We start from the raw sequence: 26,455 nt of genomic DNA, 5'->3' as shown, positions 1-26,455 counted from the left end.
ACATTTGTACCTAGAATCGCTTTGCTAGATACAAACCAGGGGAAGGATTGTTAATCAGCTGCTGTGAACTTAGAGCTAGGCCATCTGAAGATCTTGTGAGAAGTAACCACCACCATGTTACCAAAGCTCTCCTGCACGCTGGGGGCAGAGCTACCCCCTGCTCCATCAGCTTTACAGGTCTTCTGTGTCTCTTGCTTCTGTGTCACTCACACCATGAAGTATCAGCTGTGTTTCTGTTGGCAAGGGATGACTGGGAGGAGACCAAAATCAGAGTATGTTACTAACGCTTGCGTGGGAGGTCCGTTGTTAGCACGGGCATGAGAGCTGCACATCTGAGAAACTAATATGATGAGAGGGGCTGTGCACGTGAAACAACTCAGGGCAGTGGGCCACGTTCCTCCTTTAGATCTGCTTGGTGCTGACAAACCCATTAGTGGCAGCTTGATGCTGCTGCTGATCTCTTTGCTGAGAGCGAAAGCCCTGGAGGCTGTTGGCGGCTGAGCTTTGCACAGGACTGGGCTGATGGAGTCAGTTCTCCCCCCCAGCGCATATGGTGCAGATTCCCAACCAATTTTCTGAGCAGGCAGTGTTTCTGGGAGATGTTTGGCTGAAGTGAGGCTCGGTGCAGCTGTGTCAGCGGGTTCTGGGGTGGGAAGGGCACTGGATTTCACTTCCCTGTTTCCCTCCAAAAGCCTTGCTGACACGGCTTCCTGGACCACTAGTGTCAGGAACAGGCAGTTCAGTTTCTGGTGTGTGCATGTGTGTGTGTGGGGCTCGGCCCAGCCTGCACGGGGTGTGAGAAGGGCACCGAACCATCCTTCCAGCCCAGCTGCTTCCTCCACTAAAGCATTGAGACAGAGTCTCTGCCATACCCAGACTGTTTGGAAACATGTTGATAAACTTCCAAATGTCTATTTTACAATCCAGATGTGCTAGCCTTGGCTGTAAACCCTCATCTGAAGAACAGGTGTGCTATAATGTTTCTAGCAGTGGCCCCAAAGCCAGCTGGAGGCTTGAGCTGAGCAGGGGCCAAGGGGCTGGTGCCATATAGGATATGGATACCGGGGCAGGGACAGGTGAGGTGTAGGTCAGCCGTAGTTCATGGCAACCTGGAGTCAGACTGTGAGGGAAGAAAGGAGCATGCCAGAATATCCTTCAACCCCCCAGCCTCTGCTTAGCAGCACCAGAGCTGTCTCAGGAGAGGCTGCCCTGGTTGTATGGGCAACCTGGATGCATCCGTGGGATGCGTCAGCCTTGGACGGATCTGTCCTGGTGAGGAAGCATAGGGCTAGAACTGGCCAACAGCCTCTGTGGTGTTTTCTGTGGTTTGCCTCAACCTCTCCAGCAGCTCTGTGGTCTGGGAGGCACGGCAGGTCACAGCACCTCCCCACCGGCATTGCCAGGGGAACTGAAATGGGGCAGCTGCTTCCTTGGGCCAAACGTCTTGTGTGCCTTTGGCCTGAAAAGCAGGCATCCCCCCTGGGCTGGGGAAGGTGTCCTGCTGCTGGGCCTGGATCTGGCTCCCAAAAGCTGCGCTGGGGAGAAGCACAGTCCCAGTGGGGAGGATGGGTGGCAGCAGTGGCCTGCCAGAGAGGGCACCAGCCCTCTGGTGTAGGGGGCACAGCCAGCCCTGGGTGCAGGCTGGCAGGAAGCCTGTGGATGGCAGGGATGAGGCAGGGCTCAGGCTGCTGATACCACACTGCCTTAGCTACTCATGGTGCCTGCAGGCTGAGAGGTGAGACCTGCACTGCTGGCCTATCCCCACCCCCCAAACCTGCTCTCACATAGCATTTTAGCTCCACTGGTGCTGTTGGGTGATTTGTGTAGCCTAAAGACTTTGACAGTGATGTTCATACCCTCCAGAGCCCCCTCAGAGATGGCCAAGCTTGCAGGAAAGCAGAGCCTGACTGAGAGCAGCAAGGTAGGCAGCACATGCTATAGGGGCCGCTGCCTTTGGTGAAAGTGGGCAGCAAGGCAGGGGTAACTCAGGCCAGGGGCAGTGCTGAGGACAGCCAAGGGCTGTTTCAGTCCCGTCCCCTCATAGAACAAGAGACCAAAGCATTGAGAGGGGCCCCCACAGACAGCACTTTCTCCTGCACCTGGGGTGGCCTTGGCCATGCTCTGTGCCCAGCCAGGAGCCTTGAAGGCTTGTCCCCCTTATCCCGTTGTCCCTTCTGGTGGGCATAAGGCAAGCTGGTGCCATTGGTTCATTTTCATCTGCTCACAGATTGCACTCCTGGCTTCTGCAAGTACCTTTCCTGCTCCGCACCTCTGCTCATCTGCAGCAGGAGTTGCCTGTAGATCAGCCTGGTTCACACAGCTCTGGAGCAGGTGGTTCTGGCCTGATGCTGCTGTGGGGATGTTCCCCAGGGGCATTGGGACCTCTCCATGTCCTTCAGCCATGCCACCCTCCAGGACATCCCTTGGCTCAGGGATGCACACAGCCAGGCTCCGGGAGGGAGGAAGGAGAGGGTTTCTCCCATGTCCGTGGTGCCAGCTGCCTTCTTTTTGTTCCACACCTGGCGTGGCCCCTGTCTGGGTGGGAAGTGGATGCTTCCCCACTCCAAGCCCCTTGCTCTTCTCAGAAGATGATGACCTGATGCGATGTGGCATGGAAAGGGGCTTTGCTCATCTTCTCTGCCTTTACCCTGCATTTATTTCCTTTCTAAGCTCTTGTTCTTGTTCTTATTTAAGGCTCTGGGTGTGCCACACCTATGTGTAGAGTGAGTGACAGTAGAGTCAGTGTGGCAACTGGTAAGGGAGACTTCTGGAGCTGTGATGTCACTGGAGAGCTGGATTCCCAGCCTATGAAGTCATAGCTGGGAAACTGGGTACTCAGCCTAATCCCAATAATTACCCAATGGGACTGTAAAGTGTCAATGAACTAGTCTATTGCTTGATGACTGACTCCTTTAGCTCTAACACACACCACCTAGTAATTGCCACTTTTTGCAGTTCCCTAAGATTCACTTATTAATAAGTTATTAAACATCCACTTGAAATCACTGCATTGTAATGAGCTGAGATCACTGCTCATGCAGCCATTCCAGCGCCCAGAATGGTAGGAAAGCACCTAAAATCCTGTGATGGGGAGCAGGCCTGCAATTTCAGGATGGCAGAGTAACCAAACTAAAATACAGATGTCACGTCAGCCCCACTGATCATTACCATTTCAGGATCACGGCCATCATCAGTTTTCCTCTGATGTGCAAAGCTGATGGGCTGAAGGACTTCCAGCCCAAGTTCCCCATGCCCTGGGCAGCCACGGTGAGGGTCTTAAGGAAGGAACAGCAACTTGAAGGAAATAAGAGTCATTGCTTTTTAGGAAGATCGCTTTGGAATCAGAAGCAGGAATGAAATTACTTTAATCCTAAACACTCAGTAGAATTCAAAGTTTGATTCAGGTTTGGGTTTTCTGGTCTTTTTGTTGTTTAAGATAATGCAAAGGAAACGCGGTGCTTTTGAGAGAAGTTCAGTGTGGGAGGAATTTCTCAGGAAGAGCTTCTTCAGCACAGTCTGGGGATTGCCTGGTTTCTTCTGTCTTTGCTGTTGGGTCATCTTGCTTGGATCTCTATCTTTTCTCTTTTCCAGGTTGTGGGCTCCTTGGGAAGTGCTGCCTGAGGAGTGGTACCAGACACCAGGAAGGGAGACTTCCCACTGAGGAGAGCACCCCGTGCTCCTTGTGTATCCTCAAGCTGTTGCTCCTGCTTCCCTGTTCCCTTCCAGTCTGTGACAAGGTGATGTTCAATGGCCGCCTCAGGAAAAGGCTCCTGGCGTTAAGACCCCAGTGAAAAGGGGAGGAGAAGGTTATGGAAATTCACACTATCGGGGCCCTTTCCACACTCCTCTCAACAGTGCCCTGACCACGTGGGGAGCATTCCCTCTTTGTGGGTCACAGCCCTTAAAAATGGCAAGAGGTTCTGCTTCCTTCTTCCTTTCCTCCCTTAGTGAGGACAGCTGACTAATGAGCGCTCCGGTTGAAGCCCCCCGTCAGGTTGATGTCCTGAGCAGGCTTGCTCCTGCAGGGAACACGTGATGGAATGGGTTTCCTGGTGAGGGCAGCCTCTGTGCTCCTTGGGGAAGCTCAGGCTTTCCTGGTTTCCAGGCCCCTCTCCACACCACGTTGCAGTTCTAGCCGCAGGTATCGAAGAAGCAGAGAGGCCAGACCAGCCTCCTGGGGAGAGGGGAGATTGCAGTCAGATCATTGCAAACAGGACTTCATTAATTATAAATGGACACATTCCCCTGAGCTGCTGTAGCTCTGCATGGGTCACATTCTAGCTGAGGGTTTTTTTTTTTTTCTCCTGAAGAGTTGCTGAAGGGGCTTGAAATAGTGTGATGGATAAATGAGGAACCAGCTGTGCTCTGCAGCCAGCCCCACCAGAGCCTTTTGCAGCAGTAGCCCACAGCAACCTCTCTGCCTCACTCTGCACTCCCATCCCTTGGGTTCTGCCATCTGGTCCTGCTCTCCAGGTTTCTTCTTCCTAGCAGCATGTTTTCATCTCTTCTTGTAACCTCTTTTCCAGCGTGTGGTCTCAGCCCTTGGTAATGCATGGACATATGTTTAGACAGCAGCATGACCAAGGAGTCCAGTTGCAGGACACCTACTAGGCTGGTCTGTGCCTCCCTCCTCCATCTCAGAGATGGTCCTGGTTAAATGAAAGCAGAAGGAACAATAAAATCAGCAAACCTTGGCTTTTGACTGGGAGCTGCTGGACAGTTTCTCTTCTGTTTTCTGACAAGAAACCATCGCTTCCATGGCTCTCAGCTGCCTGCTGGCAGCCTCCTCACAAGGAGAGGCCGGGATGTACCCCAGGGCTCTGAGGGACGCACCAAGAGTGGGTGGAGGTGGCTGGAGGGCCAGGCTGTGTGTCTGGCTGGAACGTCTCCTTCCCTGGGTGCTGTAAGCACAAGTGTGCTGAGCTGTGTGTATCCCACGGCAAAGGCAAGGGGTGAGAATGGTGTCCATGGAGGATTTGCTGGCTGTGTTTGCAAATTCAGAAGCTGCTTTTCCTGCCTCTCTGATGCTCATGGTTACAGAGGTCCTCTCCAGAGGTCTCCCTGCACTGCTGCCTCGAAGTTGTTTCTCCATCCAGCTCCCCAGGGCTGCTGTATCCTCCCTCATAGTGTGAGATGGCTCTTTTCAGAGAAGCTGTGACTTCTGCCTCGAAAAGGCTGGCTCTGTGCCCTGATTTTTAAGCCAGTGGGGCTGGCCAGCCTTCCCCTGCCCTTCAGCCCTGAGTGGGGGAGTGCTCCTTCTTCCTCTGCGGGAGCTGCAGGCAGCTCCTGAATCCGTGGAATGTGTCCCATCTGCAGCGCGTTAGGGGGCTGCTCACAGTGGAGGAAGAAGCACATGTGGGTTGCGAACCCTTCTGAAGAGGAAGAAAAGGGGCTAATTCATCTAAGGGATACAGTGCCAGGAGCCACATCTGGGGGCCAACTGGCCCTGGAAGCATGGCCCCCAGGTGTTACCCCCCGAGGGGTTAGTGCAGAGGTGGTGCAGATACAGTGGGTGGGGAAATGAGGGCATGAGGGGTCCTGGTGCAGAGGGATGCCCATCAGTGCAGTCCTGAAGAGCCCCTTCTCCCTCAAGGAGACCTGATTTGCACTCATCTCTCCAGGACACAGCCCACCTTGACCCCTCTGCCTCTGGCCCCATGGCTTAGATCCTCAGCTGCCTAAGCACTCCTCCTCTGCCATAGCGGTGGCAGTGAGAAGGGCCATGCTGTCAGCACAGTCCACCCTTGCTCCTCTCCTCTGCAGGGTCTGATGAGCCCCTTGCTTTCTGTGCTGGCTCCCAGGTCTGCCTTACTCACCTTGGCGCCCTGGCCCCGGAAAGGGTGGACTTGGAGAGGTGCTACAGCTGTGTCTGCCCTCAACCTCTCCTCTGGTGCCATCCCTGCTGCCTAGAAGCTCGTGTGGTATATTAAGGGGAAGTGAAGGCACCAAAGAGCACTTTGAGCTGCTCACCTGCAGCTCCCTCCCCCCGAGGAGCCCTGTGCTCCCTGCTGCCAGGGGCTGGGCTATCGAACCCTGCTCACTGGCTTGCTGCCCCATCCTCTCTCCGCTGTCGATCTCTCTTCCCGGGTGCAGGTTTGATCTCGGTGTTGAGCAGCCCAGCCATCCAAAATCTGCCTGCATGAGTTCCTGAGGAAGGAGGTATTTCATGTTTGCCTGCTGAGCCCCTGCTGAGCGGGACGCTGATGCCCAAACCTGCACTACAAGACCCCTGCGCTTCCCCATTTTCAATGGGATCATTTTCAGGGATGGCTGAATATGAAATGAGCCATGAGGCTGGGAGGCAGCAAGCCCATGCCTGAGCACCTGCGCGTTGCCCACCTGCACCGGGGATGCAGCCTCTCCCCTCCCCAGGTACCTGAGCCTGTGCCTGCATCCCCTGTGCTGGGCAGCCCCAGGGTGGCGGGGTCGGGGGTCCCTGTCCGTAGCACTCACTTGGGATCAAACGGCGCCAGCACTGACATATCCCTGCAGAAGCAAATGAGTGTTTGCATGTGTGAGGCTGGAAGGAGCTCGGTGTCCAGGTCTAGGGGGGTTAGTGTAAACACAGAGTGAAGCTGGTTTGAGAAGGCATGCCAGCTCCCTCGGCTGGGCTCCACTGCAGCTAGGGGTGACTGCAAGAGTTACTGGAGGGCAGTCAATGGCTTTGTTGGGTTTGCACCTCTCGTTCCCTGGCCCTGTTGGGGAGGCACAGGCTCCAGCAGCACCACTGGCATTAGGGCCCCGAGTGCGGGCTCATGTGGAGGTGCGTGCGGTCCCCTGGGGATGCCACAAGTCTCCTCCTTCCCCAAGGTGACCCAGTGCCTCCAGGGAGGAGGAATCCACTTGCACCCTGACTGAGCCTGCTCTGGGGTTGCCAGCTCTAGCTTTGAGCACTGCCGGGGCTCTCAGCTGCTTTGTTTATGGCTTTGTTTATGGCGTTGATAATTTTCTCGTGTCAGGTTTAGGCACAAGAATTCTTTCCACTGCTGCATAAGAAAGTAATTAGGTGAGGATGGAAAGGACATTCCTCTTCCTCAGAACAAAGAAACGAGCCATGGCTGTTATCGGGTACTGCTCACAGCATCCAGGCCCACGCCAGTTCCAGCCCAAGTGGTGGCTCTGCCCTGGCGGGGCAGGCGGGCAAACTGATGGCATCCCAGGAAGTGCCAAAGCACCCGCTGGTATTTCCTCTGATGCTGCTGCCCTGTAAGCCAGCTGCCAGCACCAAGGTCAAAGCCCGAATCCACTCACTGCTCACCTGCCAAGTTACCTTCCCTCTCTCTCGCTTGCAGGGCCCTGGCTGGAGGGGATGTGCTGGGGTCAGACCCAATGTGCTTTTGGGAGGATTCATTCCCTGTACTTCTGCTATTTTCCTGGCTCCTCTGAGCCCCAGAGGGCAGGCAGCGGTGCTCCCATCCCAGAGAGGGGACGTCTGTGGTCTGAGAGGGTCTAAAAGGCAAGGGGCAGTGGGAAGAACAGAGCTGGAGCCACTGGTTTCAAACAGGAGAAGTGTTAGGAGTGCAACTGCTGGAGGCCAGAGAGGAGGCACTGGGGAGCTGGACCCCTCTGCCATGAAGCTTTTGGGAAGGAGATGGCTCGGTGAGGGCCAGGGGAGGTGGCACCTGCAGCAGGAGAGGCTGGAAGGAGAGGAGTGTCAGTGGGACGGGGTCCTTAAGGAGCTGGGGGAGCGGTGGGCACAGGAGAAGAGCCTGTGCTCTATGTGGCAGCCACCTCACACATCAAAAGGGACAAAACAGATTAGATAAATTCACGGACTGATATGACAATTTGCTTTCAAACGCAGTGGCCGAGCTGCAGCAACTGGCTGAAGGAGCCCATACCCCACGGGCTGTTGGAAGGCATGAGGGTATACCCAAAGGATTGCTCTGTGCCCACGCAGAGTATCTCATGTTCTCTCGTGGGCATCCAGCCGCTGTGCTAAGGGTCGGGATGCCGTATGAGGTACACCTTTCATCCGCCTGAGCTTGGCATGATGAAACTGGGTTGATAGGTGTTACTGGCCACAGGACCCACTGCAGAGATGTGCACCAGTGAGCATCTCCTTCCCGTGAGCACCTGCAGTGCCCTCCTCTGCCTCCTTGCACGCAGAGATGCAGTGAGAGGTCTTTAGCCACCCACCAAGTTCACAGCCGCTGCTGTGGGCCAGAATGAGCCCACCCCAAATATACTGTGTTGTTGGGCTGGGAGTGAGCCTGCACTCCTCTGGGAGGATTTGCTCCCTGTCTGAGATGGCCAAGTGCAGCAGAGAGCAGCAGAGATGTGGCAGAGGACAAGGCCAAGCTGACGTGTGTGGCCGAAAGGCGATTTCTGTCCCCCCCTTCTCCCTCCTCCTCCTCTTTCTTCAGTCTTTCTCGGTGCATATAACACTGCCATTTCAAGTCATCCCCCGACCTCCAGGTGCCCACGCAGAGACAGATGGGGGGAAGGATGGACATCTACTCCAAGCTGGTGGGATATGTCTCCTGGAAGACCCCTCTTAGCTGAAAGACCGGGAGGTTTTAGGTGGGTCCTTTTCTAGCCTGGACCTATAGAAGTAAGAGTATAAAGCCCTGAGCTGGGTTTGAGGGGATCTGAGAGCTCTGTAGCCAGGGTGGGATGGCAAATAAGGCTCTTCCCCTTGCCATGCCTTTCTCCCGGGAGATGTGATCAAGAGCAGCAAGAGGGCTGATGCTGCCGATGCAGCTCCAGAAGTCCCCAGCTGCTGGGGGGGCGGCGGTGTATTCCTCCGGCATCCGCGTCTCCTGCTCCGTGCACCCCGCACCCGGGCTGCTCCGCCTTCCCCCAGCGCTTCCATCTGCGGCGGGAGCCGGCGGCTCGCTGCGGGCCGGGAGGGCTCCGGGGCTGCACGCCGGCTCCCGGGCAGGCGGCGGACGGGTCTCCCCGGCCAGGCAGGGGTTAAGGCTTCTCTGTTGTAGTTTGTTTCCCTTTGCCAAAGTGGGTGTTGCTGGAATGTCTCCTCTCCTAAGAGGGGGGCCGAGCCGTGTCCTCTGGAGAGGGGGGATGTCAGCATCAAAAAGACACAAAAGGGGGAGGTTTCCAAAAATAAAACCCTCCATCCCCTCCAGGCGCTGCCAGTGCCAGAGGCAGGCGGGAAGGTGCTCGGAGCTGCTCGCGGAGCGCGGGAGCTCGCTGGCAGCCCGGCGAGCGGGGCCGGCCGCCTTCCTCCTCCTCCTCCTCCTCCTTCTCCTTCTCCTCCTCCTCCTCCCGCGGGGGCCGCTCGGCAGCCCGCGCCCCTGCCTCAGCCCTGCTGCCCGCGCCCCCGGCCCCGGTGGGCGGCAGGTCCCGGCGGAGCCCCGGAGCGGGATGGGGCGGTGAGCGGAGGGCGGAGAGCCGGCGGTCCCCGCTGCCCGGCGCCCGCCGGAGGATGCCAGCCGGGGTCTGAGCGCTCCGCGCCGCCCGTCTGCCCCCGCCGCCGGCCGGCACCATGCGGGGCGCCGCCGCCAGCCTGCTCCCGCTCACCTTTGCCGTCCTCCTGGGCTTCGCCGGCTGCCGGCCGGACTCCGCGGCCCGGCTGGAGCCGGGGAGCGGGGGGGCGGCGCGGCCGCGGGGCCGGGGGGCTGCCCTGGGGGCGGCGGGCACGGCGCACAGCCTGTCCCCGGCGCCCGGAGCCCCCCCGCCGGCACGGCCCCTCCCCGCCGCCCTCCACGTGGACCGCGGCTCCGCGGCTGCCGCGGGGAGCCCGAGCGGCGGCGACGGCCGGAGGCAGCCTCCCGACGGCGGGCTGCCCGCGCCCCGGGGCCGGGCGGGCGACGCCGGGCCCGGTCCGGGCCCCGGCCCCGGGCAGAGGAACAGGCTGGACCCCTCCCGCCAGCGGCAGGGCGGCGGGCTGAAAGCCCGGGTCGTGCCCCGGGCGAAGGAGCCGAGCGGCAGAGGGAGGATGGCGGGGTAAGTGCTGCGGCCGGGGGGACCTTGCTGGGGGTGCGTGGCGTGAGCCCCGGGGGTCCCGGCGCCGGGGAAGCGGCAGGCAGAGGGGCCGGGTCCCGTCCGGAGCCCCTCGTGTGCTGCATCCCGGTGCATCCCCGCCTTCCATCCCCTGCGGGACGCCCCGCTGCCCGTGCCCGGGGCAGTGATGGGGGTGACGCGCGGGGGGGAGGACTTGGGCCGTGCTGCCCCTCGGCTGGCCCCGCCACCGGGCCCGGGCCCCGGAGCAGAACCGGAGCCCGCTCGGTGCTCGCTCTCGTGCCGGGCGTCTGTCCCGCACGTGCGGCGGGCGATTGCGCTGCTCTCGCCCACGCGATCCCTCGGCGTGCGTGCGAGCGCACGTGTGTGCACGCACATGTGTGCGAGCGCGAGCGTGAGGCAGGCTGGACGCCGTGCTGCCAGCTGCCTGTCGCGTGGGGCTCCGTGTTTCACGAGCGCGCTGGATGTGGTGGCCTTCTGCTGACGCATCGGGGCTGCGGCAGGCCGGGAGCGTTCACCTGCCGCTCTCCGGGGATGCCTACGGCCATCCCAGACAGCGTGTGGGGTGGGGGGCTGCCAGGGCGGGAGAGGCGGCATGGCCGTGGTACCTGGGTGGCGGGAGAGGCTGGAGCTCGCTTGGCTCTGCAGGACGGAGTCTGGCGGCTGCCCCTCTTGCTACAGGTACCTGGCCTCTTGGCTCCTTCCTCCCATAATGGGCCCCTTGTAAGCGCTCCGCGCGGCAGCTTCCCATGGCTTCAGCTGGCTCAGCCGGGGGAGGCTTCCTATGACTTGCCTGGCAGGGCCGCTTCCAGCTCCAGTCTCTGGCTACAGCCCTGTGGAGGTGGAGGGGAGAGATCATATGGCAAGGCCAGCTGCTCCGCTGCGAGGGGAGCCTGCGAGCGGGACGCCTGGCGCAGCGCTGACGTGCCCTTCGGCCCCGGGCCCCCTCCTCTGCGGTTCCCTCTCTGCTGCCCCGTGGCTGATGCCCCTCGTGATGAGCTCCTCTGCCAGCTGGGAAGGGCTACCGAAGCTGTCGTGCAGGCAGTTTGACCGACCCGTGTGGCAGCACGTGCCTGCTCTCTGTGCCGGGGGGACACAGAGGTCAGGCTCTGGGCTTACTGCCCTCTGAGATGGGGCAGAAACTTTTTCTGCCAACATCAGGTGGGGAGCTTCACTAGAATACAAAAGGCAGTTTAATCCCTGAGGTTTGTCTCTCCCATACTTGCCTTCCTGCAACGTTTAAAGACGGAGGTGTCCCCTCTGTGTAGTTTCCTACAACAAATCCGCAGAAGCAGTAAACCCAAACTTGTTCTTCTTCCCGTTATGTTTGATAAGCAAAGTATTTACCACTAGTGGCTAGTCAATGGCAGGTAGGTCTTGAGCAGATTTTGGATTACCCAGTCCTTCAGCCCGGGCTTGTCAGCCACCCAGAGGGAAAGTCTTGGGAAGATCCAGTCCTGCTCAGTCAGGTTTGGGCTTTTTTGGGCTCAGGAGGATTTTACCCTTTCTGCAGTTGGAGTGTTGTCAGCATTGCTTTGGGATCGTGTGGCAGTTCAATTGGATTGGAGTCATTTTGAGCCTGTTTCTTTTCAATGACTACCCTGAATAGTCTCCAGGTTTTCAGGCTGCAGCTGCCTCCAGTGACAACAGCTGCCTCGCACCGCTATCAGGAGCGGGCGGGCAGCCCCAAGGTTCACACTGTGTTCGGAAGAGTGCTGAACCTCTTTGCAAGTAGCTTTCTTTCATCCCTTAATCAAGGATGTAAATGGGGATGGTTGGTCCAGCACTTAGGCTCTGTTGACCTGTTACCAGCTAGATTTGGCTTCCTGGGGTATCGGAGAATGCTGTTGCCTCCAAGCTTAGAGGAAGAGCTGTGCCTTGGTGCTGTGTTCCCCGTGCAGGCTGTGCTGCGCTCTCTGCCTCTGCTCTGCCTTGGAAGATGAAAGCTGGGGATATGAGGCTTGCTCTGATCCCCAAGAACTTGAACTCTGGAACGTGCATATAATGGCTTGTCGTCAGTAGCTTTCCATCTCTTCTGGAGTCCAAATCGGCACTTTTTAAACTTCTCTATGACCTACTGTCTTCGGAGCTTATGAGAAAGCCTAGCAGAAATAATTGTCCGTGAGTAACCACATGGCGTTACTCCTCATGGAAAGCTAGCTGCTGCTGCTGCCTCCAGCCATTCGGTGAGACTCCGTCCTTCCACCTCATCCATCTTCTTATGTCCCTTGCTGCACTGGACACATTTCCATCCAGGAAACTCAGGGCCCCTAAAAAACTTCATTTCATGATGTTTCATTTTTTTGCCAGGTGGGATATTTTCTGTTCTTCTATTTACGCTGAACTCCTACTACTCTTTAGTATGACAACCTTCATTTTCCCTTACTCGGGTAGCTTTGCAGGCTGCATTAAACCCTGGTACTATTTATTTATACAGTTACTTTGGCTTAAAATCTCAACTCCTGTGTGGGTTGCCTTTCCTGATTCCCCAGTCAGAATTCTCTGCTGGTACCTCCGGGGGCCTCACACAGTCCTGTTGTTGAAAAACCCGTTTATTAGCACTACATCCTTTTCTGGATAATTATTTTCTGGCTTTGTTTGATAGCAGCATACCCCGAATTGAGGGTTTTTGGGAGGACTGTTTGGATGTGTCTGCCACCTTGCTCATGTCTGACTTTGTTGCAGGTGGGACTTGCTCATACCCTTCCATGAGTGTGTTCAACCACAAGTCTTGCAAGAGCTGGGCTTTAGTATTTTCTCCTGGTGGCTCATTTTGAGGTGACTTTTGACACCACAGCAAATATTGCAGAAAATTACTGTCTCCTAACACTGAGCAAGGAAAACAATCCATCCCCCAAAGCATCTCTGCTTTGCTGTGCTCTGCTTAGCCTGCCTGTTTCCCCAGCCCCCCCACCTGGTTTGCAGACCCACACCAGTTCCCTGCTGCTGCAGATGAGCTATTTCTACCCAGTGCCGTGGAGCAGGTGACTTCCCAGTCCAGTGTGTTCAGTCTGATGTTTCAAGTGTTTATATGTCCATCGATGCAGCTTCTGGTCTGTGGAAAGATTTTCCTCTTGAGTGTCGTGGGGTAGGGAGCTCCTCAGCCCTGATGGATGCCAGCTACGGCTGTACTTGTGTGCTGGATGTATCCCTAATTTGTGTCCCCCGTAATGTGACCCTCCTCGTTCCTCTGCCCTGTGCCTGGGAGGGTGGGTCCCAGTGACGACTCTCAGGTGATGTACACAAAATCAGAGGAAGGTGGGTAATGGGGGAGTAGTCTGGGGAAGCCTCCACTTCTGGTACCTGCCTGGACAATTTTCAGGGGCATATGAGGCTCCCCAGGTAACAGGCTGGGAGTCCCACACTCTCTCCTTCTCCCTCCCACTTTCTTTTTGTTCATTCTGCACCCCGGTTCTTGTTTAATTGGTGTTGTAGGCACCATCTGTGGCTATATAGTCCTGCTTTACCCAGGCTTTGTGGGATACAGGTTCTTGGAGCAGTGTGTGTATAGGACTGCTCAGGAATGGAGGCAGTTAATGCTGATGTGGACTTGGCAGAGGATTTTCAGTGGCTCATCGATGCCAGCAGCCTTTTGCTAATGTTCTTCATTGGGTCTGACTGCAAATATTTCATATGCAGTTGGATGAAGTTCACTGTCCTGCAGTACAAAGGCAGACCTGATGATCTAATGGTCCCCCTGGCCTTCTGCAAGGATGCTGTAAATGACCTGAATGGAGTCAGCGTATCTGGCAGCACAGAGTGCTGCATGAAGTTGAAAGATGATGCATAGATCGCTGTTAAAATAAATGGTGAAAAAATTAGTTCTACTGAATGCTTCAGAAACAGTATGTGATCATCGCTGAGGCTGTGCACATGCTGATACTATGTGAAGCCGTGATCTTACTACTGTTTTCTTCTTTTCGTTCCCCCTAGTGCTTGTTACAGTTGCTTGGCTCTGGTTTCATATAACACTGCGAGATCTTGCAGGCTTGTATCATCCTGGGTACCACTTTGCACGGGGTGGGGGGGCTGATCCTGACAGTGGCCTCTGGCTGCTGCACCAAAGCTGGTGATGAAGGACTGGCTTGCTGCAGCTCCTTTCCCCAAGTTGCAGGTTGTGCTGGTGCATCCAGTCAGGGCCATGAATGGTATTTCTGGATGTAGGGAGGCTTCATGGCACTGGCTTCAGCTCTGTGAGGGGTGTCAGGGAGATGCCTGTCCCAGAAAAGGAGCAGGCCAATGAGTAGCAGCTGACACCTCCTGTGCACCAAGCTCTCACAATGTGCTGGGGACTATACCTGGACACGGATGGTGCATGCTAGCTGTGGAGTGAGGAGTAAGCTTGGTTTGCAGTTGCTTACTGCTGCCTGTGCTGTTTGGAGACCTCAGGGCGTACCTGGCACTTGAGGCAGGGGCTGAGATGTGGCTCCAGTGCCTCACACTGCATTTTGCCAGAAAGGCAAACTCGAAGGCCCACATCTGCACTAGTGAGCTAGTCTCTGGCACTGTGGCTAGTCAGCTGTCTGAACTATTCAATCCCCTTTCTCTCCAAAAAAGGGAAACTGGCTATTGGAAATGGTCTCTGTCTGCTCTTGTCTGAGCTGGGCTGGGAACTATTTCGGAAGGTGCTAAGTGGCCCATGAGTCCTGTAGCAGTCCAGTGTTGCAGGCAATCAAGTCCTAGTGCCTAGGAACGTCCCCAGCAATGTTTCATTTCCTAGGAAAGATGTGTGCTAGCTGACCTGGCCCTTGGGGAGGTAAATATGTTAATTAACCTATCCCACTGGTAAGGAGACAGATAGGGAAGACAGATGGTTTGCCCAAGGCTTGTTTTGGCATCCCCGTGCAGTGTGACCCTAGTGTGAGTGTTCAGTGGGACTTCAGCTTGGGAGACCTGCATGAGGACATGTCTTCTGTTCTGCTCTGATATGGGCCTCTGTTGAGCTGGTTTCCACCTGGGAAAGCTGCTGACCCCGCCACGTGCCCACCCATCCTCTGGTCCCTCTGCACCTCAGACTCTCCAGGATGAGTGCAAGAGTCCTGCTCCCCTCTCCCTGCTGCCAATTTAAAGGGGTAGGTAAGCAGGAGGCAGCCTGGGTGCTCAGCCTTGTGTGGCAGCTGAGTGCTTCAAAGTTATGAGCGTGGCTTTGTCTCATGTCATTGTTGGGTCTGCCAGGGGCTTGGTGCATCATGGCACCCAGCAGGTCCCCTTGCCGGGCAGCTCTGCCTGCTGCCTTGGAAGCCCCTGTCCCCTGTGCGATGGGGGGGGATCAGGGGCCTGCTCGGTGTATGCAGGAGGCTCCCCAGCAGCCACCTCCAGGACGATGACACCAGATCTGGAGGGACCCTGCCACTTGTTTTGCTCTCCAGAAGCAGCACTGGATGGGCACAGCCGGGACTGGATGTGCCCTGCAGGTGGCTCACGCCTGAGCCATGCCTTTGCCCAAAGTGTTCGCGATGGCACGTGCAGCAGTTCAAACGCAGCTGGGGTCTGCCACTCTCTTGAGCACCATCCCTCCATGCTGTAAACATGCCGTGCTCCTTAAACCTCCCGGGATTCATTCTGAATTCTTTGTAAGGCAGTGAAAACCACATGGCATTCAAGCCATGCAAATGTCAACTAAAGGCTTTAAGTAGAACCAGACGTGCTCAGGACTGGGTCCCATGTGGTAAAGCCCCCATAGCTATTTTGCCACTGCTGATGCCCTTGCTCACCTGACACCCCGTGCTATGTGAGGCCCTGCTCACTGGGCCTTCATTGGGAAATAGTTGTGGTCCCCTCTCTGCCCTCCGGTACTACCTACATGTTGCTCCTCCCAAGTGCTCACTTCCAGTCCTGGAGGTTCTCCCTGCCTCCATCTCTGCCCATCCTCTCATCCAGGAGATTATGGAAGGAAGGGACATTCCCACCCAGCTACTCCCTCTGCCCCTGCCTCCGAGGGCATCCTTGCCAGGCTGCTCCCCTCTGCACATGCCGGGCTGTCCTCCCTTGAGGAGCATCGCCCTGGTGCTAGCATCTCCCTTCACCTGGAGTTGGCAACTCGTGTCTGGAGTTGGCAGTGACACAGAGTGACTCCATTACGAGAGGTTTGTGCTGAGCCCAACAGGTGTTTCATGCGTTCAGGAGTGATCTTGTCTGCTCAGGCTTGGGCCCCTGTCTGGTTTAGTCTCATACATTTCTTCCTACAACCTCTGGCTCGCTGTTGGCATTGAGAGCAGCTAGCAACATGGTCCCTCCAGCATGCCTGTGAGAGATGCAGGTAAAACTTGAACTTTAATCCCATGAAGAACTAATAGTGTGATTCAAGGCTAAAACAGCTTCTCTGAAGAAGGCAGTTATTTTGCCTACAAGAAGCAACCTCTGATTATGTCAGTAAGTTGAGGTGGGAAAGGGCAAGGGCTTTGCTCTTTGAACAGACTGGCTGAGTGTGACTTGCAAGGTGGGTTTCAGCTGTGCTGAGGGAAGAATGGGAGCTGTGAGAGTCTAAGCAGAGATGCTTATGCTGCTGCTTGGAGTGGAATCCCTCAGCAGACCTTAATTACCTAAAGACCTGCTGGAGCTCAGTGGTTTTCTCTCTCTATTGATCTGGACATCTTTAAAAAGTTTAAGGCCTTTTGTGGGCTCTTATGCAGTAAGTAAAGGAGCGTTTGCTTTCCTTGAATACTTTCTGGGGATGTCTTGAAGAAGAGACCCATAGATCTCTTTGGGTTGACAGACAAAAAGCTGAAAAACGGTCATCTAGCCCAGCCAGAGCAGATGTGAGTGAATGCAAGAATTACTTTGGCTTGTTCTGTTTGCAGGAAGTCACACCAAGGGAATTTAACTGCTTTCTCTGTGTAAAAATCTACCCAGGTTAACAAAATGTTGATCCTGAAGGGCTGGATAACGCTTTACAAATGATGTGGCTTCTCAGACCACATCCCCTTCCCACATGGAGCGATTGTATCTCTACAGGCAGCTTCATTCATGAATATCAGAAAAATCCTTGGCACACCTGCTACCCACCGTCTTTGGCTCTCCTAAAATGGGAGCCCCACAGCTTGAGCTCTGGCACTTCTGGAGTCTCATCTCATGCCATGTGGATGCAGGAGTCATGAGGATGCCAATTCAGAGCAGAATCATCTTCTGACCCTGCTGTGATCACATGAAAATCAGTCCAGAAGACAAATGTGCATGTTTCCGTGGTTTCTGTAAATTCTGTCAACAGCTCTGACTGCCTTGTCCAGCGTTAGAAATAAACCATGCTCCCCACTTTGTTTCCAGAGGCTTTCCAGAGCTTTCATGCTGCCTATTTCTAACTTTTTATCTTTTGATGACTGTACTCTCCCATCTACCTAGACATGTAAAAGTTACATATTCCCAAAACCTTCCCTCCATGATGAGTAAATACACTTGGAGAGCAACCTGCAACTTGTTATACCTTCTCATTATAGATGTGTAAATATGAGATGCAACCAGAGGAAGCAGGATTAGCTGCCTGCTTGGGCATTGCGGAGCACCTCTTGGAGGCACAGCGCTATCTCTGTATAGCTGTATGTTGGCAGTGATCACTACCTGAAAACACATAATAAGGGAGAGGTGGGGAGGACATCGTTTATGCAAAGGCAGTCAAAAAGTTGTTGCAGCAAAGTGCTGGAATTAACCACCATGGAAATGATGTAAGCATCCTGGAGTTAGTCTAGCAGCGTGCAAGTCAAGCAGGCACAAATTTCATAGCACTGGAGAGTCCCCAGCTCCTGGGGTTGCTGCGCCAGAGGCAGATAACGAATGCGGGACTGGGGTGCTTGCAAAGGGAGAGCAAGCTGGGGAGCGTCCGATGCGGCTGCTGGCGTGCTGTCCCTCCCGGGGTGGGGTTGAGCAATGAACAGCAACTGGCGGCAGCAGTTAGGCGGAGAATGAAGTGTTGTCTTCGGACGAAGCAGCTCGGAACACTTGCGGAGGCGAGACGCTATGATCAAAGTTGGAATCAGGCCCTATTTACACCCCGATATCATGAAGTGCCACGAGATCTTTAATGATCACAGGCCACTGGCCTCCAGTTGCTCTCATGAGGAAAATGGTTCCTCTGAGCACTATGCCAGGAACCCAGCATAATGCCAGTTCAAAAGGGAGATACTCCCTGAGGGATCGCTCACACTGCAGCATTCACATAGCCCTTGGGGGTTTCTTTTCCAAGCACTTAAACAACTCAGCCCTTGTCCCATTGGTTTTGATCTCAGCTGCTGGTCCATCTGGAAGGAAATATCAGATGCTGCAGGAAATAATTTTACGGGTGACTCAGAGGTGCTGGCTGCAGAGAGACCTCGGCTTCCCTTCTCCTAACCGCGCTGCTTTGTCTTTCTGCTTAGGCCAAATGTCTGCGGCAGACAGTGTTGCCCAGGATGGACCACGGCTCCCAGCACAAACCACTGCATCAAACGTGAGTATGACAGTCCCAGCCAGCACAGGTCTTGCAATGCACCCCTAAAAAGCACTTGAGTACTGCTGTGACCCCGACATGTCCCCTGTGCTGTGCCAGGGTAGGAGATGGACTGCGGGGTCCTTGGAGGCAGCCCCACAGCCTCCCCAGGGGCTGCCAGGCTGTGGGTCAGCTCTCACTGCCTGCTGGCAAAGTCTGAGCGTGCTGAATAATTATGGCCTTATTATCATTATTAGTGTCCATCCCGAGCGGGTCTTGTTAGGGCAGGGTATTTCAATGGCACATTTACGGGTGAGTTTTGAGCCCTGGGCTCTCATTGATCTGCTTAGAGTAAAAGGCAGGTCTGTGAAAGTCCCAGCAGGTGGGAACCGGTAGACCGGGGCGGTGCTCACGTTGGCAAGCGTTGCTGATGCTGAGGGGGAAACCAGGGCTGCAAATTATCTGAGTGCTATTAAGGAAAGCAATTAATGGAGCTGGCACAATGGCTGGGACGGGTGGGGCTGGAGCATGGTGCAGCGAGGGGGATGTGTAGAATGGCGGGGCAGCTGCAGGGCGCTCCTGCAGTGCGGAAACTGCCCGGCCAGGGCCCTCCTGCCTGCGCACAGAGGGTTTAATAAGGGCTCTTATCTCGGGCTGAGATCATTTTGGGCTCCCCGACACAGCACTGGACGGGAAGGGGTTTGGGCAGGCACCAGTGCGATGCACGCCAGAGGCAGCTGCACTGTTGTCTCCATCCCCAACAGCTCCGCAACCACAGCCCAGCCCCTGCCGTGATCCCTGTCCTAAACAGGATTACACCACCCAGCCCACCCGTGGGCTTTCCCAGGGGACTGCCTGCCCCGTGCACCTGCCCGGTCCCAGGGAGGCGAGGGGCTGCCCGCAGTGCCTGGGCAGCTCAGAGAGCACACAGGCACCAGGCAGGCTTTCTGGATGGGAACGCCCTGCCCAGAATAGCCGAGAGCATCTGCCTTCACTCGAGTGGCAGCAGCTGCCCAGATGTTTAGCGGGGAAAGAGGCTCAGCTTTGTTTGCCGCGGGATCTCACGGCGCTTCGGCCGCGCTGAGATAATTGCATTAGCGATCCGCTGTTTGGGAGCAAGGGGCCAAGGGCTGACTCACCTCCCTCCTCCCTCTCCCCTCCGCCGACAGAAGCCAAACGGTAGAGACCGTGCTGTGCTGCCAGACAGTGTCTGTAAACAGAGCACGGGGCCAGCGATGGCAGCATCTTTCTCTCATTAGGGATTTTCATAGGAGCAGTAGAACTGGGCTCGCAGCCACGCAGGCTGTCTAGCGATTGCTCAGGTGCTGGGCGCTTGTTCCCAAGGATTCATTAAAAGGACACTGTCAACATGATCAGGCCTGACAATGTCCCCCCACCGGGGATGGTAAATCTTAGGCAGGTCGTAGGTGGAGACCAGTGATGTGTAAACATAATTTCGTTCCCAGCTACCTCCCTCACCAGGCTTTTCTGCTGGAGTTCAAGCTGCCGGGGACGTTCGGCTGTTTTTAAGGCTGCCAAGGCAAGCTGGACAGCCCGTCCCAGTTAGTTTCTGCACTGTAATACTGTTTAACGTCTGATCCTGTGATCTTTGATATGGGGCATATCAGGGAAGTTAGAAATGCAGCCAGAGGGAACCTCTTAGCATGATGAAGCAGGGAAGAAGCTGGCATTCGGGTCGTGGGCAGGACCTTGTTTTTGATGGGTCTGCGCCTGGGTGCAGGAGATAGGATAGGCCAAATCGTTGCCTTCGTCTACTCCCTATCATCTACCAAGCATGGTGATTTTTTCCTTCTCCACCCATGCTTTTCCAGGGACTTTCCTCTTGCAGCACCTCTGCATATGATGAACTCAAGCTGTGAGCAGGTTTCTCTAGCCTTTAGGTTTGTTCCAGCTTTGAGGACCAAAGTGGAGTGAGGACTTGGGGAGTTTTCAGAGAGTCAATGACTGGGAAGATGAAAAAGAGAAATCTCTCTCTTCAGGACACCGATGTTTCCTGGGAAAGTGGAAGTGAGCTAAGGGAGTTTAGGAGGAAGATCTCACCCGCTTGCAATGGGCTTGCTTTCTACCTACACGCTGCCGGGTCACCACACTGAACTGCATACAGGCATCCTGTGGGGCTCCAGAGGTCTTCCCACGGGAGGGGACGTTAGGGATAATGAGCTACATCTGAACTTGAGCCCGAGGAGTTCATGCAACCTCCTGCCTGTTTAACTTCATCCTGGGGTGAGGCTCAGGGCTTTACGTCCTGGGTTCGGTGGAGAAGAAACCTGTACGCACAAGCTGGCCAGGAGCTCTCTCACACTGCCCCTATTTCAGGGGCTGCAGTGTGCACTTGTCAATAATTTAGCTGCTGCCTATTAGCCCATCATCCCTCCCCTCTGCTTCAGTGCAGGGGAATCCTCTTGCTCGGCCTCCCAACGTTAGTTCACCAACCTCCACTGCCATCAGCATTATTTACTATGGTTCTCTGCTGCTTCCCAAGATAGCAGCCAGGGCTGGGCTGGGCTGGTAATGCAGGGTGAGCTTTTTTCCTGACATGGATATTTTAAAGCTTGAAAGAAACAGTTTTAATCAGCGTGTTGGGAAGGACTAAATAAATTCATGCACTTTCTAATCTCGTACAGATGGTCTTGTGGTTAAGATACTGGGTGAAGGCACAGGGATTCCAGGATGAGTTGCTGTCTCTGCTGTGGTCTCACAGTGTGTCTTCAGACAGTTGCATTAGCACCTGGGGCTTTTCCACATCTGCAACATGGAGATGACATTCACATGCTCTCTCCTTTTGTCTCTCTTCTGTACAGTGACTGTAGGGTTTTTTTAGCCCAGACTGGTTTTCATTGAAGTTCTGTTTTCCCTCTCTGTTATTCCTGCATTGATGTTGATCTCCTTGCCTGTCAGCCTGCACAGATTTCTCTCACTTGTGTTAAATTGTTCGTCCCTTCTGCCTTTGCTAACACAGTCAGAGTTTTAAGTTAGAACTGAGATTACATATTGGTCTGCATCAATAAGCAAACTTTTCCATGAGAAAGTGGACTAAATCACCCGAGTGGTACAAGTCCTTCAGCATATTCCCAGTTTTCCTGTGGATGCCTAGCTGGGTGGACAGGTTCCCCCACTTTTAAATGGGACTGAGCAGGAGCTGCTTACAGTGAAGATCTACACCACTCTCCTAGACCTAGAACACGTGCAGAGCAGTAACTGAATGTCACCTTGCAATGTCGTGGCTCAGTCCTGGACCAGGTGTGCCTGCAAAGCAATGGGAGGTTGGTCTTGGTGACCTTCCCCTCTGATGGTCCTGCCTGCCTGGCCTAGGTGGATGGTCAGAGTCATGCCGCAGTCATCCCTGCAGTGTGACCTTGCAGGGAGAACTTACCTCATGCACTGAAGACCAGACAGCACCAGACTTCATCTGTGAGGGCACTGCTAGATGCTCTTGAACAAACTAGCATTGCTACTAATGATACTTCAGCAGTGCTCCAAATCTCATCCTTTTATTAAGAGTTTTGAGATTACTCTTTTTGCTTTCCCTAAAGACCCAGCTCCTGGAGCAGGTGATTACATGAGACTACAGTGAGAAGAAATGAGTGGCTGTCATCTTAACAGAAACTGTTTATAGCCCCCAGAGCTGCAGAGAGGCATCTCAGAGTAACTCCTGGGCTCAGAAACCAGAAAGCAAAGAGAAAGATTCCAAATATATATATATATATTTTTAACCGTCTTGTTTCTTCTGTCAATGTTGCGGTTTTGGGGGCCTGACTCATGATTTTACACACTTGGCATTGGCAGTGCTTCTGCTGAATGATTTGCTCTTCCTACATTGCATAGCTGGACTGAGTGAAAACCAGTGACTTTTTAAAGCTCTTTCAAGTTCTTCCTGAGTCTGCAGGCAGCCGGGAAGGGGATTAACCCTAGAGCTGGAATATTTCAGCTAGGGCAGCTGCCCACCCATCCTGCATGAAAAGACCAGAAGACTAATCCCATTCCCTTCTTCCTCTTCTCTGTATCAGCTGCCTTAGAGCTTTTTAGAGTGCCTGGTCGCTTATCGCTGCTTTCCTGCTGAAGGACACAGTCTAACATGACTATGAACTTTGTTAGTGGGAGAGGTTGTGAGAACCACTGTGATCCCAGGTCCTGGCGTCGCGGCTCTGCAGTATTTCAGCACGTGAAGCGGTTGTTTTCAATGGCAGGCTTCCTGGTCTGGTGGCGTTTGTTAAAACAGGCATTTGTTGGGAGATAACGCTAGGGACTGGCAGCCTATTTAAATCACAGCTGAGTTTTATATTATAAATTACATCAACTTTTGGAGTGCCAGACTTCCCAGAGACGGTTAATTCCTGCCTGACTAGGACCCTGTCTCTGTTCCAGAGTCTGCAGTGGTGGCTGATTTATTTTAGTGGGAGATTTCATCAAAACCTCTGGCTTTAACCTATACAGCCCTACGTGACTTGGGTTCTCCCTTTCCTTGAGATCTTCCTCTCTTCCTGAGTGTTAACATGGTAATAAAGGTCAAATGAAGGATTCCAGCCAACATATCCCTGATCTAGTTAGGAAAAGCTGATGTCAGTCCAGTTTTGGGGTGAGGGAAGGGTTGTGGGGGCTATGCTGCTGTGAAAGGACCTCAGAGCCTGTACAAGGACTTCCCTCACTTGGCAACAGCGGGATGACGTGTGGATAGCACACGAGGCCAGAGGTCTCTGTATGTTTGCTGCCCAGAAGCAGCATTTCTCGCAGGCGTGCTTGGATCTCATGGGGATGGAGAGCACAGCCAGAGAGGGAGGGATGTGCTTATGAAACCCCAGCAGCTGCGTGTGAAGGTGGTGGGATGTCACATGCTCCTGCAGCCTCCCTGGGGCAGGCTGGAGGAAGGGACCCTCAGCAGCAGCGGTGGCTGCATGTTTCAACCCATCCACAGGGTTCCCATGTGGCTGGAGGTTAATGTCCACCTTGTGTTGTCTGATGAGTCTTCATTACCCTTCAGCCAGCTGGCCCTTTCCTTCTTTGAAAGAGGACACTTTTTTCCAGTGCCTTTTCAATTATTCTTGCTCAGAACAACAAGCCCGGTCCCACCTGTGCAAGCTGTGGTTTTCTGGCTCTTGCTGGCTGGGCTAGAAACCCAATTTGGCATCTGCTGACTTGGGAAGTGTTAGGGTCCAGCATATAATTAATAGCACTTTCCTCCTGGGGTGCAAACTGAAGGTGATGTGCTGTAATTAGGAACACACAGAGACTCATAGGGTGATTTGGGCATGAAGTTAATTAACTGAAAGTCCCCGTAGCTGCAGAGGAATTTGAGTGCAGTGACTCCAAAATTGGTTGCGGAGGGAGAGCTGGAAAGATCTGGAGGGGACAGCCGGGGAGACTATGCAAATCAGACCCTAAAATGGACTGAAGCAGGAAGGTAACATGCAGACTACTCCCAAGAGGTTGTGATAGTGCATGGTCATCTGTCTCCTCATCTGGCAATCGTTGCCTCCCCTTGCTCTGGGACTGAGGTCCTACTCCTCCTCAGAGAACTATGGGCAGTGCTGGAGGCTGTGTGCTCTCTGCAGACCATGCTGCTCATTTCTGAGCTTTCTGAAGTGAGTATTGCTGGAGAAGAGCTCTGCAGAGACCAGTGAGAAAAAGTGGGAACAGAAACAAGTCTCTGATAGCAGTGACCTTGCATTAGGGACCCACAGCAGCAGTAACACTGAGACTTTGCAGGCCACCTGCCTGCAGAGAAGAGATGGGGCCGCCCCGGTTGTGCTGCCCCAGCTGGGTGCCACCTCTGTGGGGCTGAGCACGCTGCTGGGAGCCCTGTGTCCACTAACCACCTTTCTGTGTCTCCCCAGCTGTCTGTGACCCACCGTGCCAGAACAAGGGCTCCTGCAGCCGTCCCCAGGTCTGTACCTGTCGCTCAGGCTTCCAGGGCTCCCGGTGCGAAGAAGTTGTTCCCGAGCAGGAATACTACCCGCCCGGTGCTGCCGCCGCCTTTCAGCCCCCCGCAAGCTCCCTCCGGAGGAGGACCAGCACGGCAGGGCGGGATGCCTCCCTGCGAGGGGCTCAGGCGCCCATCCCGCGGCACGTCCCGGCTGTGTAAGTCAAACCGGGTTCCCAGCAGGATGCTCCCCCAAACCCACAGGCCACGTTCGGTCGGGCCACGGCCTCTGTGTCGTGAGACCGGGCAGCTCGGCTCCCGGTGGGGCTCCTGCCCGGGTTGTGGGAGCTGATGGAAGGGGTTCAGGCCCTGCTGTCCCTCCAAGGGACTTGGTTTGGCCCCAGCACTATGTCACGGTCCCCAGGCGCACACAGGAATGGGACAGGCTAGGAGGACCGTGAAGCTCAGCAGTTTGCCCTTGTCCGGTTGATGAGCAGCGTTAGTGGTAGCAGCAGGGTGGACGGAGGAGTGGGGCTTAATTCCCTTTCCCAAGAGGATGTGCTTAGAGCAATATGTCTAGGTAGTATCCGTGGGAGGGCACATAGATATGAGGTGTGCTATTAAATGCTGGTACGAGCAAAGTGGTGATACTCTGAGATGTCTCCTGGCAGACTCTAGCTGTTCCTGAGCCATTTGTTCCATATTTTTGTGTCACCCTGCTGTGGTGTGGGTCATTTTGGTACCCAGGCAAGCACCTGTATATTGGGTATGGAAGCAAAGATGCAGCTGTTGGAGCTCACAGAGGTCCGTGTAGGAGAGACTCTGTGAGGAGTGTGTTAAGCTCAGAATGACAGCTGTGGCATTGTCTGGTCCTTTTGGGTGAGGAAGAGCTTACGGCTTCAGCCCACTTGCCTCAGGTCAGTGCTGAGGTGCTCTTCTACCCAAGCTGCAACTCCTCCACACTTTGTGTTTTGAGAAGTCCCTCTGGAGCTGTGGGTTTTCTGCTGAAGGAGGCAGTAAAGGCAGGAAAGGTGCCTTTCCCTGACAAGCACCTCTGCAGTGCTGGCAGCTCGGTGGGGGTGGAGAGGTGGGAATGGTGCCTGCTTGCTATACAACAACCCACATGTTTGGTTTTTTTAAACAATCGCCTCCACTTTTCTGTAAGAGTCCAGGGACACTGGAGCAAAGTGTTAGACTGCACCACCCCTAAAGGCCCATGATGTTCCTGCTGCTGCTCACCCAGTTGCTGGGCCAGAATGACTGGTTTTGTTGGTAGCCACCACAGCAGAGAATTTGCACGTAGCTTCCAGCAGAAGTCCCTCAGTCGTAGTCAAGAAGACATTACAGCAAATTAGAGGTGCCTAACCAGGAGGTAACTTCAGTTTCTCCTTTTCTTCTCTGAGCTGTTTTGACTTTCTCTGTCAGTGTCACTTAGAGCTGTCCAAGGAGAGGGCAGGTCAGCCTTTGTTTTTCTGTATTTCTGGAGGTTGTATTTAAGTGTTTGTTGCACTTAGAGTAGCTGTTGCCTTTCTGTCTCTTCTGAAGCAGAGGCAATGCATGGGCTGGAGACATTTCTAGACACTTACTCTCGGCCATCTACAGTTTTGGAGGGGCTCAAATGACTGACAAGGAATTGACTGACATGAAGTAGTTCACTGAAGCCAGCATACCTTGGTGCCTAAATGAAAGACTATCTGATGGGAACCAAATTCAGGCAAGGCAGAGGTGATGCTGGCAGGGAGAGGTGGCCAAGCCCCTGTCATCGCTGCTCCAAGAGAGGCTCGGTGCCCGAGTGAGCATGCAGCCCTCACACGTGCCTGCAATCCTGGTCATTGCTGACAAGTTTCCTCCCAGTGATGACCTCCTCCTACCCCTCCGTGCCACCGCTGTGTGTGCAAGGACTGGAGGGGAGGGAGAGCAGTGCCCTTGGAGATACAGCACCTGTTGAAGGCTTTCCCAGTAAGGAACATGACCTCAGGCTCTGCGCAGAGGACGGGGGGCTGTGCAGGCACTGGCAGAGCATTCCTGTCCACACAGTCAGACAGAGCGTCTAGCGATTGCTGAGCTGGGATTGCTGAATGCCCAGCTGCCTGCCGTACCTTAAATCCTCTGGCGCTGTCCCAAGGAAACAGGACTCCATTAAGGACCATGCTGTGCCTTTCCTAATTCCCTCCCCACGGAGGCCATAGGACGTCGCCTTATCCCACAAGATTTGGCACGAGTATTTGACATTTGTCCTTTGCGACGGCCACAGGTAG

At 54.8% G+C, this 26,455-nt stretch overlaps 1 protein-coding gene across 1 annotated transcript in view; it reads left to right on the top strand.

The window, feature by feature from the left end:
* Positions 1-9,445: 9,445 nt before the first annotated feature.
* Positions 9,446-26,455, top strand: part of LTBP2 (latent transforming growth factor beta binding protein 2) — a 72,317-nt gene continuing 55,307 nt past the window's right edge. The window contains exons 1-3 of the mRNA XM_075712855.1: positions 9,446-9,906; positions 18,270-18,340; positions 24,172-24,415. Of these exons, the coding sequence (XP_075568970.1) occupies positions 9,446-9,906; positions 18,270-18,340; positions 24,172-24,415 (776 nt within the window). The remainder of the gene's footprint in view (positions 9,907-18,269; positions 18,341-24,171; positions 24,416-26,455) is intronic.

This window comes from Pelecanus crispus, chromosome 6 (genome assembly GCF_030463565.1).
Source record: "Pelecanus crispus isolate bPelCri1 chromosome 6, bPelCri1.pri, whole genome shotgun sequence".
In the NCBI taxonomy this organism is placed as follows: Eukaryota; Metazoa; Chordata; class Aves; order Pelecaniformes; family Pelecanidae; genus Pelecanus; species Pelecanus crispus.
Note: the sequence above shows the minus strand (reverse complement) of the source record. Positions and strands in the feature narration are given on the sequence as shown.